Below are 16,236 nucleotides of genomic sequence, written 5' to 3' on the forward strand. Positions count from 1 at the left end.
CGAGTCGACAGGAAAAAGCTATGGAAGGTGTTGTCCAAGTATGGAGTGAATACGAATCTGATTCAGGCAATTGCGTCTCTGTATGAGGGAAGCGTTGCATGTGTTAGGGTAAACGGTGGTTTTACGGGGTGGTTTGATATCACAAAAGGTGTTAAACAAGGCTGCGTAATGTCACCGTGGTTATTCAATCTATACATGGATAATTGTATGCAAGAATTGAAAGAGGTGGGATTGGGCGCGAATTTGAATAATTTTAAAGTATGTTGCCTGTTGTATGCTGATGATGCGGTGCTGATTGCTAATAGTATAGATGATCTACAGTCTCTCGTGTCTAGGATGAACGAAGTATGCATGAAGAATGAGTTAATGATGAATGTAAGTAAGTCTAAAGTAATGGTGTTTGAAAGAGAGAGTACGAAAACAGTGTGCAATATAATTGTGAATGGGGAATACTTGGAGCAGGTGGATGAGTTTGTGTATTTAGGAAGTATGTTTACGAGAGATGGGAAGGCTGACAGAGATATCGAAAGAAGGGTAAATGCAGGTAATTCCGTTAATGGAGGACTAAACGCCGTAGGCGCTAACAAAAAATTGTCCAAAGAAGCGAAGTTAGCAGTCCACAACGGAGTGCTGGTACCTACCTTGATGTATGGAAGTGAGGCATGGAACTGGCAAAGAAAGGATGAAAGTAGATTAAATGCTGTTGAAATGAGATCCCTGAGGCGTATGTGTGGTAAAACCATGTTTGATCGTGTGAGGAATGTGGAGATCCGCAAAGAGTGCAAGGCTGATGTAAGCGTAATGAGTAAGATTAAGAAAGGGACGCTTAGATGGTTTGGGCATGTAGAGCGAATGAGCGAAGATAGGAGTGTAAGGAGGATATATGATGCAAATGTGAATGGTAGCAGAAGTCGGGGACGCCCGAGGAAGACATGGCACGATCAAGTGAATCAGATACTCGAGTCGGGCCATGTCAAGAGTCAGAATAATAGAAGAGTATGTATGAGACGATGTATGAATGTGAATGAGGCAAGGAGTGTGTGCCAAGACCGAGTTGTTTGGCGGTCCGTCCTCTCTGCTTACCCCTGCGGGGAAACGGCGTGATGGTTAGTTAGTTAGTTAGTTATGTTTCTACCTTGTTGATTTCGTGATCGTACATAATAGCAGTAAAACAACATTGTTTTACAGAACTCTGGTCTGTAGTTTCATCCATTATGAGTGAAAAAAATTTTCCTTTGGTACGTAATTTATCACAGATTTTTTCCATAAATGAAGTTCCTAAGACATTTTTTAAAACAGCTGTAGTTTTTGTTCGGTGCAAGTTGAGATTTTTAGCTATAGTGGAATCGGGAAAAATGTTAATGATAATGGTATATTGTGTTCAGCTAGAGCACCGGCTAATTTTAACTCAGCTATTCTAACATTCTTCTCTAAACCGTGAGGAAATATAAAAGATGAAATTTTTTGAACATTCTGTATCTCCGCACATTCTCGTGTGACGGTCTGATTTTATATGGCGAATTAGGTCACTCTTGTGTCCAATGATTGACACGGAACAAATAGAACACGATGCTAATTCATTTCCGTCTTTCAAATTGGGATCTTTTCCTATCCAACTTTTAAAATCCGGTTCTTTTAGCCACAGATTGTTAAATTTGTTGAGACGTTTTACCTTCTTTATTTTCTCTGACTCTTCAGATGGACCTGTAGAAGAACAGGGATTGGAAGCTGCGGATTCCAATACATCATTTTTGGATTTTCTCTTTCGTTCACCCTTAAAAAATAGAAAATTGTTAGAAAATTTTTGCGAGAGAAAACGAAATTATATTACAATCTCACTTACATACCTAAAATATCGTTAAACACGTAATAAATATAACGTACCTGCAAACTGCCTTGCTCCTTTGTAACTGCACACTTTTTTTAACCATTTGTTTATTTAATATAAACGGTATAAATATACCATAAACTCATGATAACATGTCACAGTTAAAATCGTACAAATATTTTGAAAAAAGAATTACAAATATATGTGGCATTTGAATGTGAAATGACATTAGAGAGTAAGTAAACAAGAGATACAAGTACATAAGTTTCTATAGTGCAAATAAGGTAGAATTAGATTTAATTAATATTGATTGAAAAGATTTGATAGCATAGCCCTCTTGTACCTACCTTGCGTGCAGTTAAATAGATCTACTTATTATAAAATTAAAATTGTTATTACTTATTATAAAATAAAACTTTCCAACAACAAGTCATCAATTCATCAAAATAAGAAGATGTGCGTAAGAAAATAATCCTTCCACCATAGAAGTTATGACTAAAAAAATTCATATGTCTTCAAGTTTGGGTCCCGAACTTCAGGAATCCCAAGACATTATAATTTAAAAATAAATGCTATAGTGCTGCCATAAAAGAAAACTACAAAATCTTTCACCGAATGTACTTAATGTAATATTAATGGATAATCAAGAAATGCCCAGAATCCCCGCATTTTCCCCGCAAAAAGTTATTCCCCGCAAAATACCCAATTCTTGAAAAAGCTGAAAAATTCCCCGCAGTTTGGGGAATTACCCACAAATCGGCAACGCTGCTAGAAACATACTGCGCAGGCCGCGTCGGGTGGCGTGTTTACCCCTACCATGGGCAACACGCCGACCTGGCACGTCTAGATCGGGTGGCGTGTGCGCGCATGGCGTTACGTCGGATGTTCATAGTGTGATTCTGGTCATAAGAAAACAATACATTTGATTCGACTCAACACGCATCGCGTTTCATCGGGTCGCGTCGGGTTTTAATAGTGTGTTTCCACCATTATTTATGACTAGTAGTGATGATCGAAATATTTTTTAATCGCTCGGGCATAAATGCTCGGTGTTCAGCGGGGGCAGTAGCTGGGGACAGAGCATAGATATAACACTCACTAGATCGATATATTCGGGCTTGTTTGTCCCAACTTAACCACAAATAATACGGTCCTACGGCATGGACCTAAAAGCCTATTATGGACAGAGTAGTGCGATTTGGTATGAATGGCATTGTAGCCAAACCAAGTGAGAGGAAATTGCCTGGAAGACATCTTTTATGAATACTCTTGAACTGATTTTTATGTGTGAATAAGTGAAGTCGTGAATAATTAACTATTGTTATTTTATTTTTGTGTTTTTAATGCAGTTATATTGGCTAATGATTTTTTGAGTACCTATTTAGAAGTAGAGTATGATAGAACAAGTCAAAACATTTCCTCAGGCAACAAGGTTCTATCTGACAAAGCGCTGTCCTGAGAAAATGAGATCTAAAATATCGTTCTTTAAAGCTTTGAAAGATGGGAACTTGTTAACCCGAGGAGACGAAAAAGAGTCTCGAAATAATATAAAGAGACTCGAAGTTTTAATTTATTTATGAAAGGAACAAGAAATTTGAATAATAATTAATTCGAATTAATGAAACAAAAAGAACAACGAAGAAAATTTTCAAATATGACTGTGCTTTTCTACGAAACTCGAATTTTGACATTTTTTCTACAAAAACTTGAATAGAAAAATGACAAAAACTCTTTAAATATTTTTAATTTCATCAAAACAATAAGATAACTACAGCATAATCTCCACCACTTATTCTAAAATTTCTTCACCAAAGGCATTTCTTTGGTCATAATCGCATTTTTTTATTATAGACTAAAGGGCATAAATTACAAATCGACATGCTTTCCGTAGATTTACATTAAATAAAATTCCTATCTGAAAGAACTATGTCGGGTTTAGGTAAAATGTAATTATTGCATGTATTTTTCAAATTTTGTCAAAGAAAAACAATATTTTTGCTCACATGAATTTTGTCATTGTTTTTGGTCTCTTGAATCATCATGGACTTAAAAAGCTCTGGACGGAGGCGTATTTCCTTTTAAGTGTTCAATAAGAGGCAGTACTGCCTTGTGGGTGGTTTATTTATGACCTTGAAACACGCACGCTAATTATTCCGACGAAGAAACTATTGCCTTCGAAATATGTAGTTTATTATTGAGAAGAAGCGGTGTAAACAAAGTATTTAATTTATTCTTAATCAAATGATGCACTAAAGTAAATATGGAAAAAAATCATTATGCACCACTTTGCATACAAATCAGTTCAAAAGTTAGCCATACAATTTTCTGCCAGGCAATTTCCCTTCACCCTGGATTTGGTTTTAATGCCTGCCTGTCCAGGGCTTTTTAGGTCCATGTCTCCATTTGAATGGTTGAGTGGCCACTGTGAGTGGTTCATTTATGGGTCACTGTGAGTGGTTTATTATCCATGGACCTAACTTGAATAGGTGGCATTTAGTCACTATCGCTTTTTTGCTTGGAACATTTTTTTCTTTCTGGCAACACAACTGAATCTTGACGTTTCGACATATTTTTCCAAATGTCAAATTCGCAAACTTGTCATTGTTATTCATGTTTTACGTTTAAATTTGTTGATGCTTCGATCTGATAACGTCGCCGTCAATAATGTCTGAATCATATGGTAATATAATTTACCTATTCGTTAGTATATTTTCATTATACGTGGTGTAAAACGATTATTTTTTTGCAGAATACCTGTTCAAATTTCTCATTATCGGAAGTGCTGCGTCGGGGAAATCGTCGTTGTTGAATAACTTCATCGGAAACAAATGTAAGTATTAAACAATACTATTTCATTACTTTTTGCCACACATGTATTTCTGTTCACCTGACAGGTAAAATATAATCATGATCTGATGTGCCCATTAAAAACAATTGAGCAAATTTAACTAACTAAATTTTAATGCTCTTTTTATAAACTCACACGCCGACGTAATATGTATTCGAATGAATGATGACCTTTTGAAAGTTTATCAAGTGAATTGTTTAAATTCTGCGAGCATTCTCCATTCAGTTTATTTTTCGTTGATTATTATATTTCTTCTACTATTCTATCAATTTATTTCTACTCTGTCCAATGCTGTGGGAACCAGACGGTGCGTATATCATGTGGTACAAGCGTGCTGGCATTTCTGGTAAATATTCGGGATCGCTGGCCACAGCTAATACGAAATATTTTTTTAATAAAATCTTTTGATTCACCTTAATTACAATAAAAGAAAACTGACTGCATTTGGGAAATTTTTAATTTTAGCATTTAATTTTTAATTACGTAAAATGAAAATTCACTTTCGTTGTATAGGATGACAGCCATTTCAAATAATTTCTGTCAATTGGTATTACTGATTCTACATAAGTAGCCGACTTCATGCGGATAAGAAAAACAATGGCGTGTAATTTTGTTTACAATATTAGCGACATGACAGATGTTTTACTCTACCAGCCAGTATAAATAACACAATTGAAAGGAAAATCTGAAATAATTAATAATATAATATAAACACAGACATATGAATATATAGACTAGAAATTAAAGGTGAGGGGTAAAATCAACTGTTGAAGAACGAAGGGGGTAAAGCTGACTGTGATTCGTCAATAAATCAATCTGACAGTATATAGGCATCTCGCATTATAATATCACCATTTAGTTCTTAAAAGTAAAATCTGCTTTTGAATGAATAGACATTTTTACATGGGAGCGCAAATTACTCGCCACGTTATGAACAAATTTGCGAAGTCCAAATTCGGCAAAAAAAAAATTCTTCTATTTTCAGAGTCGAATATTTTGTTTACGTACTTAGTTAAGACACTTTTATAAGTGTTCATAATTTACTTCCCAGTAACAACGATGCGCACACTTGAGAATCGCTACATTCGACCAGATGTATCTCGATGTGATAGTATATGTTTCTACAACTGATTCATATTATACGATGTGAATAAGCTTAAAATGATGCTTACATATGGAATGTAAAACGACAATTGGGTTTATTCTCTTTTTCACATCTATTTTTACAAGTTTTCATAGCACAAGCCACTATTTTGCCGTGTTATTTCATAAAATGCCTCGACCATAGGTCGACGCTAGTTCGAACAAGAATGATGACGTCACATTCTCAAGATTCACGGGAAGCCATACGCGAGCCCAGCCGGCTCCAATGGAACCGGTATGGGGAGTGGGGAATAATACGCTTTTAATCATTTAGGGCAGGTCTACTAATATTCATATGTCTATGAATATAAACAAAATTTTAATCAGAATTACTTGAGAGTCGTATTGGTATCCTGATTTGTGACCGGCACTCACTATTTCAGTTTTTCGACATTTATATAAAGGTTGGCAAAACTACATACATTTTCACTTTTTATTTCCTGCCGGATTACGTTTTGACTCCTCAACCATTCTAATAAAACCTCCTAATAACTTTAAACCAATAAACTTAAAAAAAACAACAATTACATGACAACAATATTTTTCGCACGTCCCGCCAATAAGTTAATTATTTGGACGATTAATTTATGGATTGTGTGGGATTGCACTAACCTCCCCACATTCTGGAATAAACAATTATTTATTATTTATTTATTTAATTTGCAAACGGAACAACGAACGGCTAGAGACAATTGAATAACGTAAATTTAAAAAAATATAATGTAAATTAATATTCCGGCAAAATAGTGCCTACTTAAAAAGCATAAATTATTTATTTAGTTATTATTATTATTTTATATAACCTAACCTAACCTAACCTATAATAACCTACAGCGTCCCTGAGGTGAAATCTCACAAAAGTGGCACTATACAAATTGTCCAGTAAATTAATTTGGAGCAGAAGAATCCAGATTAATTCATTAATAATAAGCAGCTCGACGCTACTTAGGTACGTACTCGCAGTCGAAATCAAAACAGAGCAACCTACGTACTACAAGCACCTACTTGTCTATCGACGACAATAATATCGCAAGTCCGTCTTTCACATTACGAGAACTCGCCAGAAGGTTCGAGTCTACCGCCTAGGCATAATTGCCGCGCCGCCGACACTTCGGAAAAGGGCCAGACCGAGCGAGTGGCCTCGATTTAGTTGCCATTTAACTACCAGCTGTTGCCACAGGCCGAACAGTATAAATAAGCCCGACGCAGCCAGTCAGTCAGTCATCAGTCCGCCGTCATTTAACAAGAATCAACGAGTGATAATTCGTGCTCCTCTTACTAGCGCAAAGGACAATATTCCCGGTTTCGCCCGTACCATCATGGACTCTATCGGGACATCATCATAGTGCCTTGTCCAGATCGCCGTCCCTGGCAAGCGCTACTCGGATTACAAGCGCCCTGGTTCCAGCGTCTCTGACCAGCGCTTCTTCCAAGCCACTATGACCATCACGAGGACACGCAGCATCCTCACTGGTCTACGCCGCTCCCGCTCAACCGCCTACACCGCACCTTCGGCCTTCTGTCAGCACTGGAGTATTGAATCGCCAGTGCCTGACAGTCATCGAGTCCCGGTCACCAGCGCCCGGCGTCGACTCACTGACCCGCGCTTGACCACCACACCATCGCAGCAACCGGAGTATTCAACATCTGTCCTACGTCATTTCCTCGTCTCGGCAACTGACTCAATAAACACAGTGACCTTCACGACACGCCTTTCATTTCGTGATCCTCAAAAATTGATAAACTAACCTAACCTAACCTAACCTATAATAACCTACAGCGTCCCTGAGGTGAAATCTCACAAAAGTGGCGCTACAAAAATTGTCCAGTAAATTAATTGATAAACTAACCTAATCTAACCTAACATAACCTAACCTAACCTAATAACCTAACAAAACTTATAATAACCCAACCTAACCTAACCTAACCAATAACAACCTAACCTAACCCAACCTATAATAACCTAACATATTATAACTTAACCTACAATAACCCTACCTAACCTAAAATAAACTAACCTTTTTTTTTAAATATTTCTTTATTAATATGCCTAAATACCATTATTTTATTTTTCGAGTTCCGCCAAAATCGTACCTACCTAGTATTTGCATAGAGTAAATGGAAAAAATTCTAGCCGCTCATATGGTATCAGGAATACCAACATAAGAAAATGTCATGAACAGAAATAATTCTGGCTGTCATCCCACACAAAGGAAGCAAATGTTCATTTTACATGATTAAAAATTAAAATCCTAAAATTAAAAAAATTTGCAAATGCTGTCAGTTTCCTTTTATAGTAATTAAGGTAAATCAAAAGGTTTTATTTAAAAATATTTCGTATTATCCGCAGGGATCCCGAATAATTACCGCATTTCGTTTGGTAAATATTTACCTAACCGCCGCGCTTTTAAAAAGCACAGATTATGTAAATTACACTTTGTTTCAACTTCATTACTATAAGAAGAAAATATTTATGTCAGTCATTTTTATTCAATCAAATTTCCCTTATAAAACGATCACTTTGCCGCTATTTTGGATTTTTTTAGTATTGATTAATGTATGCAAAATTTTCTTTACAATCTAAATACAGACAAATTACTTAAATAACCAAAACTAAAAACTCAATAACCTATTTTGTGCATGTAAATAGTTGTTTCTTGTAATTGTTGAAACAAATTGTAATTTTCATTACCTGTGCCTAAAGTGCGGCGGTTATTTAAATATTATATTTACCTTTGGTTTTCATCAGTGGCGATATGTGAAAGAATATTTTATATTTAAATAAATAATATCGGGTAATAATAACCGGGGTATCGCTGGTTAAAGTCTGTCGGGTAAGTCCTGAAAGACCCTGTACATAAACTCGAGTCGAAAACTGTTGTAGTTGCTCAAACCTTTTTGCAGTAAGAGTTGTATTATAATTCTTTGTACCGCCAAAATGGGTATGCACCATAGACATATGAATATTAGTAGACCTGCCCTAAGTGATTAAAAGCGTATTATCCCCACTCCCCATACCGGTTCCATTGGAGCCGGCTGGGCTCGCGTATGGCCTCAAGTGAAATTTGAAAACGTGACGTCATCATTCTTGTGCGAACTATGGTCGAGGCATCATCGGTTCATTTTACGAAATAACACGGCAAAATGTTGACTTGTGATATGAAAACTTGTAAAAATAGATGTGAAAAAGAGAATAAACCCAATTGTCGTATTACATTCCATAAGTAAGCATTATTTTACTCTATTTTAAGCTTATTCACACCGTATTATATGGATCAGTTTTAGAAACATATACTATCACATCACAATGTAGCGATTCTCAAGTGTGCTCATCGTTGTTTACTGGGAAGTAAATTATGAAACATTTGTAAAAGTGTCTTAACTAAATACTCTGAAACTAACTACGACTCTGCAAACAGAAGAAATTTACTTTGCCGAATTTGCACTTCGCAAATTAGTTCATAACGTGGCGAGTAATTTGCGCTCCCATGTAAAAATGTCTATTCATTCAAAAGCAGATTTTACTTTTAAGAAGTAAATGGTGATATTATAATGCGAGATGCCTTTTTACTATCAGATTGATTTATTGACGAATCACAGTCAGCTTCACCCCCTTCGTTCTTCAACAGTTGATTTTACCCCTCGCCATTATTTTCTCGTCTATTAATTCCTATGTCTGTGGTATGCACCTATAAAGCAGGTTTAAAAAACATCAAAATTTTGGAAATCCAATATACATTATTTATGTTCAGGAAATCAAAAGTTTATATTTTGTACTTGTGTAGTATAGCCAAAATGAAGCCAATGAGGGATTTCTTTCTTTCGACTGTACCTCTAATAAGACAACATAGTAAGAATAATAAAAAGTTATTTAAAATGATATAAAACCAAAATATTACTCTTGAAAACGTGAGTTCCTGAAGGGCCTTACGCAGAGATTTTTAATTAGGTATAGACAGTAATTTTCCTATTATTTTTTGCATCAAGTGTGCAAAATTACATCTTATTATTATTATTATTATTATTGATTTTCATTAGAGAACCATCTCCCATTATCCTGTACCTAGGTTTTGTAATATGAAAATCACTCCATCTCAAATCTCAAAAAATAAAGCACATTATTGTTTATTTCCTACACTATTATTCGGTAGTGTAGGCACTGCGGTGGGAAAAATCTAGGATTCTGCTAAGAACAGGTACTATTAGGCTTTGTTGGCCGTTTTATTTCAAATTCGTTGGCTGTCAATCAAAAAGAAGGCTGTGTAAACACAGAAATGACTGTATTTACTTCTGGACTCCTGGAGCCACCTCTGATTAAATGATGTAACAACACGAAATATAAAATCTATCCTTTATATTCCAGTCAAAGAAGACCGATGCCACACGGTGGGCGTTGAGTTTGGCTCCAAGATAATCAACATCGGCGGCAAGTGCACCAAGCTCCAAATCTGGGACACAGCCGGCCAGGAGCGTTTCCGCTCGGTAACTAGGTCCTACTACCGCGGGGCTGCCGGGGCGCTGCTGGTCTACGACATCGCCTCGCGAGACTCTTTCAACGCCCTGTCCAACTGGCTGCGAGATGCACGCACCCTGGCCAGCCCCAACATCGTCATACTGCTGGTCGGAAACAAGAAAGACTTGGATAAGGACAGAGAGGTTACCTTCATGGAGGCGACGCAATTTGCACAGGAAAATGGTAAATACCTTTTTTTCAATGTGAATGCAGCACTCAAGCACCAACGACAACGGCATGGTGACGGCACAAAAAGAGTACATTCTTTATCATAATGCTGTTGAAAATGAGAGATGTATTTTGCCGTCGCTGCGCCGTTGCTGTCAATGCGCTGCTGTCATTGCTGTCGCTGTGTTTTTGGCGTGGGAGTTATTAAAGCGCCCATCGGGACTTGGAATCCCTAATTGAGGTATGTTGTAAGGCTGAAGGGAGGGTGATGGGAAAAAGTAGGGTGGGGATGTTCCTGGCTATTCGAATCTTAAAAATCGAAAATAATTTATATGCCTAATAAAAATATAACGATTTATGTGTAAATATCATTTAAATTGGAAAACTATATTTTAAAGTTGTCTAATGTGACTCTTGCAACCTCCATTGCCGATGTTGAACATCATTGCCGATGTTCAGAGACCAGAGATATCATTTAGCAGGGCCATACCTCGCGTCCTCGTGTGCTGGTCCAGCACGTCCGCACAGCCATGTGAAATACATAGCTGATCTTGGTGTTGACCCTGGCAGTAGTTATTCGATCCGAACAATTAAATTTATGGCCTGCCTTTTTTATTATAATGTATTACATATTTTATCTGGTTTAAAACCAATTGGGTTTCTTGTGTTTCAAGCTTCGTAATAAATAAGCAGCTAATACATGCTATAAAAGTTTCTTCCTTTAGTTTTTTTTTTATTTATTAAGGAAATGGCTAATCAAAGATTACTCATATTGTGTTGTGTTAATATTTACACAGTGTTGGTATTATTTACCATACTTCCTCACTGTTTACTCTTTGACTCATTATCTCATTGTATATTTTAATCATAGAGGTATAATACACTAGAGGAGTCAGACTTGAAATTATTTTACATTTTGTTTGGGGAAGATATGTGGTGCGGACTCTCGTATTTACCAGTAGTACGATACGCCACTGACGGACCATGCCTAACCTGCCATTAACTGAACCGTGCGTTCAAAATAATGTCACAGTTGTGTTTGCAATCTTAAAATTGTAGGCAAAAATTAATATTCTTTCTTAATTAGCAGTACAGGGCGTAACACTGTGCAAATCGCAAGTGTGCCCCTCGGTTGAATTTGACAGCCAACTCTCGTCCGGCACCCCAAAATACCTGAAAAAACCCTTGAATCTATACTGAAATCCAATGTCCTTTTGATGGATTCTCCGATCTTCAATGGATTGCAACCTTTAAAGCACGCGCATCGTGTGGGAATGTTGTCTTTGTTCTACCAGTACTTCAATGGAAGCTGCTCTGAGGAACTAGTATCATTGATTCCTTCGACACCGTTGCATTTGGGAAATACATCAAACACAGTTGAAATATATGTCACATGTGAACGGGTCGTTTCTACATCTCGCTTTTAAGTTCAACAGCTCGACTGTGGAATGGTTTGCTGGCCTCCACAATTTGGGCCTCTTCATGCCCAAGGTTCTCTCCTTCCTTTTCTTAAAAAGACCCCACGCAGCATCCCCGAAGATCATGTCCCTAAAATTGAAATTATTTTCCTCTCGGCATTGTGTGTGGAGTAAATGTTAAAAAAAAGTATTTTTAATGATGTGAAAACACACCTCGAGATAGTTACTCCGTTGGCTTTTGCTAACTTTTTAGTGAAGATATTTTTACAGTAACAATTTGGGTACTTCGATACAGGCATACGTTAAACGCTAAGGTTGCGTTTGCATAGTAGGTGGATGTACCAATCTCCATCAAAGTGGAGCCACTTTTTCACTTGTCACAATGTAGTCACACATTGCATGCGAATTAATTTTTGTGGACTATAATCAATATTTTCTTAACCTTTCAAATTGACACAACTACTTGGGAAGCTGGTTAACATTTAGAACTGACTTACCCCTGGTCCTTTGAAACATGTCTTGTGAGAGCATACGTAAACATTCTGGTTCTCTTAGCAGACTCGATATTAAATACATTTTAAGGGTCACTTAACGTGTATATCAATAAAATGTTACAATTGTCATTCAGGTAGGTAATCCAAACTATCAGAAAGTGGACAAGTAATTGGGTAAGGGAATGCGGTGGAGGTAATGCAGGAACATATGTTAATGTGAGATGCATAGTTGTGTCAACACTCATCATTATAATACATCTATGTTTGAATGTTCTTTCAGAATTGATGTTCCTGGAGACCAGTGCTAAAACCGGCGAAAATGTAGAGGAAGCTTTTCTCAAATGTTCCAAATCGATCCTTGCCAAAATTGAGACGGGAGAATTGGACCCAGAAAGGATAGGATCTGGAATTCAGTACGGAGCCGCTTCCCAGAAGTTGACCGCAAATAAACCACCAGCAAGAAATCAGCCCGAATGCTTCTGTCGTACATAAGATGGACAAACTACTAATTTTAATAATAATATTAGGTTCTTTCCTGTAAAATGGACACGTCATTTATATTAAAATAAAATAAAATACTGTAGAAATCTAACCTAAATAGTTTCACTGTTAAATGTGACTATTTGAAATATTTTTATTTAGTGCAAGAATGTTCTCTTTTTATTTTATTTTAAACAATGTGTCTATATACAGGTTGTCCGGGGACAAGGTCACAAACTTCGGGAGGTGATTTTCACGATGGTATAAGTAAAAAAGGTAAATAACTTTTTAAAACGAAGAAATTTCGAAAAAAGTTATTTGACCTTTTTACTTGTACTATCATGTAGAATCACCTCCCGAAGTTTGCGCACCCCGCAACCCCCGGACACCCTGTACATCATGTAACAGGAAATTACCTGATAATATTATTATTACATATATTATAAAACTCCTGGTTGAGTATGAGAAATGAAAATCGGTGCGATGAATGGAGTGGAAAAATTGGCTGTGAAATAATTAGTGCGTTTTGTGATAAACCATTTTCAATGATATACCTGTCTTTAACATTATTACTATTGTGCATTACTCCAATCCATTGCAATACTCCATTCTATTTTATTTCAGTCAAATAGTAAGTTAATAGTGTTAACTAAACTTGAGTACTGTGAATACTTCATCGGCGTTTCAAAGACAGATGAATTTGACGTTTTCACCTCTATGCGATGACATTTTTATATGTTCAGATTGGGCAATTCTTGCTTACAATTTGAGTTTTATGTTTTGCCAGATAGATACACCACAAAAAAATATAATGCACAGATGCAAAATGGGCATGCTGAGTCTGTTATATAGGTATTTTAATGGAGCCTGCTCCTAAGAGCTAGCAGCATTGATCCCCGGTGCGCGTGCGTCAAACTCAACATATACAAGCGGAATACCTGTTCGCAGTTGATGTTGGCTTCATGAGAATGGGCCGCTTCTTCGACTCGTTTTTGTGTTATACAGCTCGTATGTGGAATGAGCTACTGGCATCTGTCTTTCCTCCTTCATATAATCTAAGCCTCTTCAAGACCCTCATTAATAAATCCCTTCCTATGGCCCTACCTTAACCCACCTCACAACGCTGCCCAACCTGGTGGAGACATAGTTCCTATGCCTTTACACTGTACAGCTCTTGTGAGGTGTCACATAAAAAAATTTAAAATCGAGAAGATATATCAAAATTGTCATGTATTTAAAAAAATTGCAATATTGTTCTGGGTTCTAAAAAATTTAATTTACTGCATATTCAAAATGGTGGTTGATAGTTCGATAGGTAGGATGCTCAACTAGTAGTTGGGCGGATCGAGTTATATACTCACAGCAGGTAACTTTGACGGCCGGCGTGGTCTAGTGGTATACGCTTTTGACTACAGATCCGAAGGTCGCGGGTTCGAACCCGGCGTGCGCAAATAAATTTTATTTGATTAATTTGTGTTATTTCACAATTAATTAATTTAAAATAATATATAGTATATTTGCGGCACGTTCCAGAGTGGAAGATACTCTCAGTATCGCCCTGGTGTAAGACCACCATTCAGAATTGAAACGTTGCTTGAAATGGCTTTAGCCGTGTTTGGTGACCAGATCTGAATAGCCAGGTACTTCCCCACCTTCCTCTTCCCCATCTCCCTCCCCTCCCCAATACCCTCAGCCTCACATCATACCCCAATTGGGGATGCCATAGTCTCACTGGCTCCAGACGGGAGCAGTTGGTACTCTTGTGCGGTAATACTGTAAAAAAAAAAAAAAAAAAAAAACTGACTTTATTTCAACACATGTTAGACTAACTAACCCTAAAAAGTCATAAGCTGCCCATGGTGAAAATATATACAGTTCTATGAATCGTAAGGATTGTAGTTTCTTTTTAAATATAAAATAACATGCTTATGGAAGTGTTTTCATTTTGTTAATTCTCAAACTCAAATTCTACAACATTTATGGTTTATCAGCCATAAACTCGGTTAGGTGTAACTAAGTTATTATTATTATTATTCACTACTTGATTTGACTTTATTATTTAGGATGTGCAATATTTCCAAATATTGAATCATTATTTTGTAGACTTTATCATCAATGATTTATTGATAATGGTTTATCACATAATCCCCAACACATTGGAATGTATGGATCCTTGTTTAATTCGTAAAACTTATATAAAATCGACATTAATTATGATAAAATAATAACTGTTTAAACTAAAATGCATTATAAAATAACTATCCAGACTGGAATGGATATTTTTGTTGTTGTGGTACAAGACGCAAAAGTCATTGACATTTTTATTTTAAATTGTGTCGCGCGTCGGACCTGGGGGGGCCCTGACTTTCCCTCGGCCAGCTCAGATGCGGGGGCATGAGACGTCTCTCTCATAGTCAGGGTTCGGGGTCAGCGCGAGGCTCAAGAATCCATATCCCACCGTCTACACAAAACACTCCCATACAACCGCTATCCCCAAATGAAAGAGGTTAGGTTTTTATAAATCAACATTGTATTTGAGCGGCAAAATGGACATTACATGGGTGAATGACAATAGAATACAGGTTGTTACATCCTAACTAGAATTATCATCAAAGGGTTCCCTAATCTCTCTCTGGGAAATAATTAACAGCTCTCTCTAGACCGACAGGCAGCGTGGACGAATTTAGGTTATTAGCGGACACATTCAAGGGTAATAGGAAATGTAAGAGACTCACAGCATGGTGTTGTCGGGGTATCCTGTTGATTGCAGGACGGTGCGCCGTGTTTCAAACAAACGGTGCCAGCCTGTCGATGTTCAAAGCGCGACATTGTCGTACATTTGGCTTCTCGACCGAGCGGTGCGAATTGGAACGCGGGCGCCGAAACGAACACACGTCCAGCTAGGTCAGAGGTCGGCGCGTAAGAAGGAGGAACGAGGAGCTCGGTCGCCGGGGGTGGGGGGAACTGTAGCGGATCTTTTGCGCGTTACGTTTGACCCAGCAACTAACCTGATAATTCCCGCTACTCAAGTTGGCAACTGTAGGATCTTTGCGCCTAAAATCTGTTATATGACAATTGATAGTTAAAAATGTTTAATAGTATGTATCATAATATAAATTATATCAAAGATTGGACCCACCAAGATAATATTAGGTTCTTCTCTACATTTACAGATTATATTTTTATCATGTATAATCTTTGTTTGAAATGAATTGCGTATTAAAAAAATAATTGTTACTTCAAAAGCCAATAACCTATTCATTGTTATGAATACTGTTTTGCAATTCGTTCTGTTGTGTAAATAATTTTCAACATGGTTTATTTCGACAGACTAAAAAGCAGTG

The 16,236-nt window shown here is 37.0% G+C and overlaps 1 protein-coding gene across 1 annotated transcript; it reads left to right on the forward strand.

Moving 5' to 3' along the window:
* Positions 1–4,349: 4,349 nt before the first annotated feature.
* Rab4 (RAS oncogene family member Rab4) lies at positions 4,350–15,407 on the forward strand. Its single transcript, XM_089637484.1, has 4 exons — positions 4,350–4,508; positions 4,578–4,658; positions 10,183–10,515; positions 12,693–15,407. Exons 1-4 carry the CDS (start codon positions 4,493–4,495, stop codon positions 12,902–12,904), a joined length of 642 nt encoding a protein of 213 aa, XP_089493610.1. The 5' UTR covers positions 4,350–4,492; the 3' UTR covers positions 12,905–15,407.
* The last annotated feature ends 829 nt before the right edge of the window (positions 15,408–16,236 follow it).

The sequence above is a fragment of the Hesperophylax consimilis genome, chromosome 11, assembly GCF_061612785.1.
Source record: "Hesperophylax consimilis isolate HC1 chromosome 11, BYU_Hcon_1.0, whole genome shotgun sequence".
Taxonomy (NCBI): Eukaryota; Metazoa; Arthropoda; class Insecta; order Trichoptera; family Limnephilidae; genus Hesperophylax; species Hesperophylax consimilis.

Excerpts from the sequence above, each read along its gene's own strand:
- Rab4 (XM_089637484.1), top strand. Across the intron at positions 4,659-10,182 it reads TAACTTCATCGGAAACAAAT|TCAAAGAAGACCGATGCCAC; the intron begins GTAAGTATTAAA and ends TTTATATTCCAG. Across the intron at positions 10,516-12,692 it reads GCAATTTGCACAGGAAAATG|AATTGATGTTCCTGGAGACC; the intron begins GTAAATACCTTT and ends ATGTTCTTTCAG.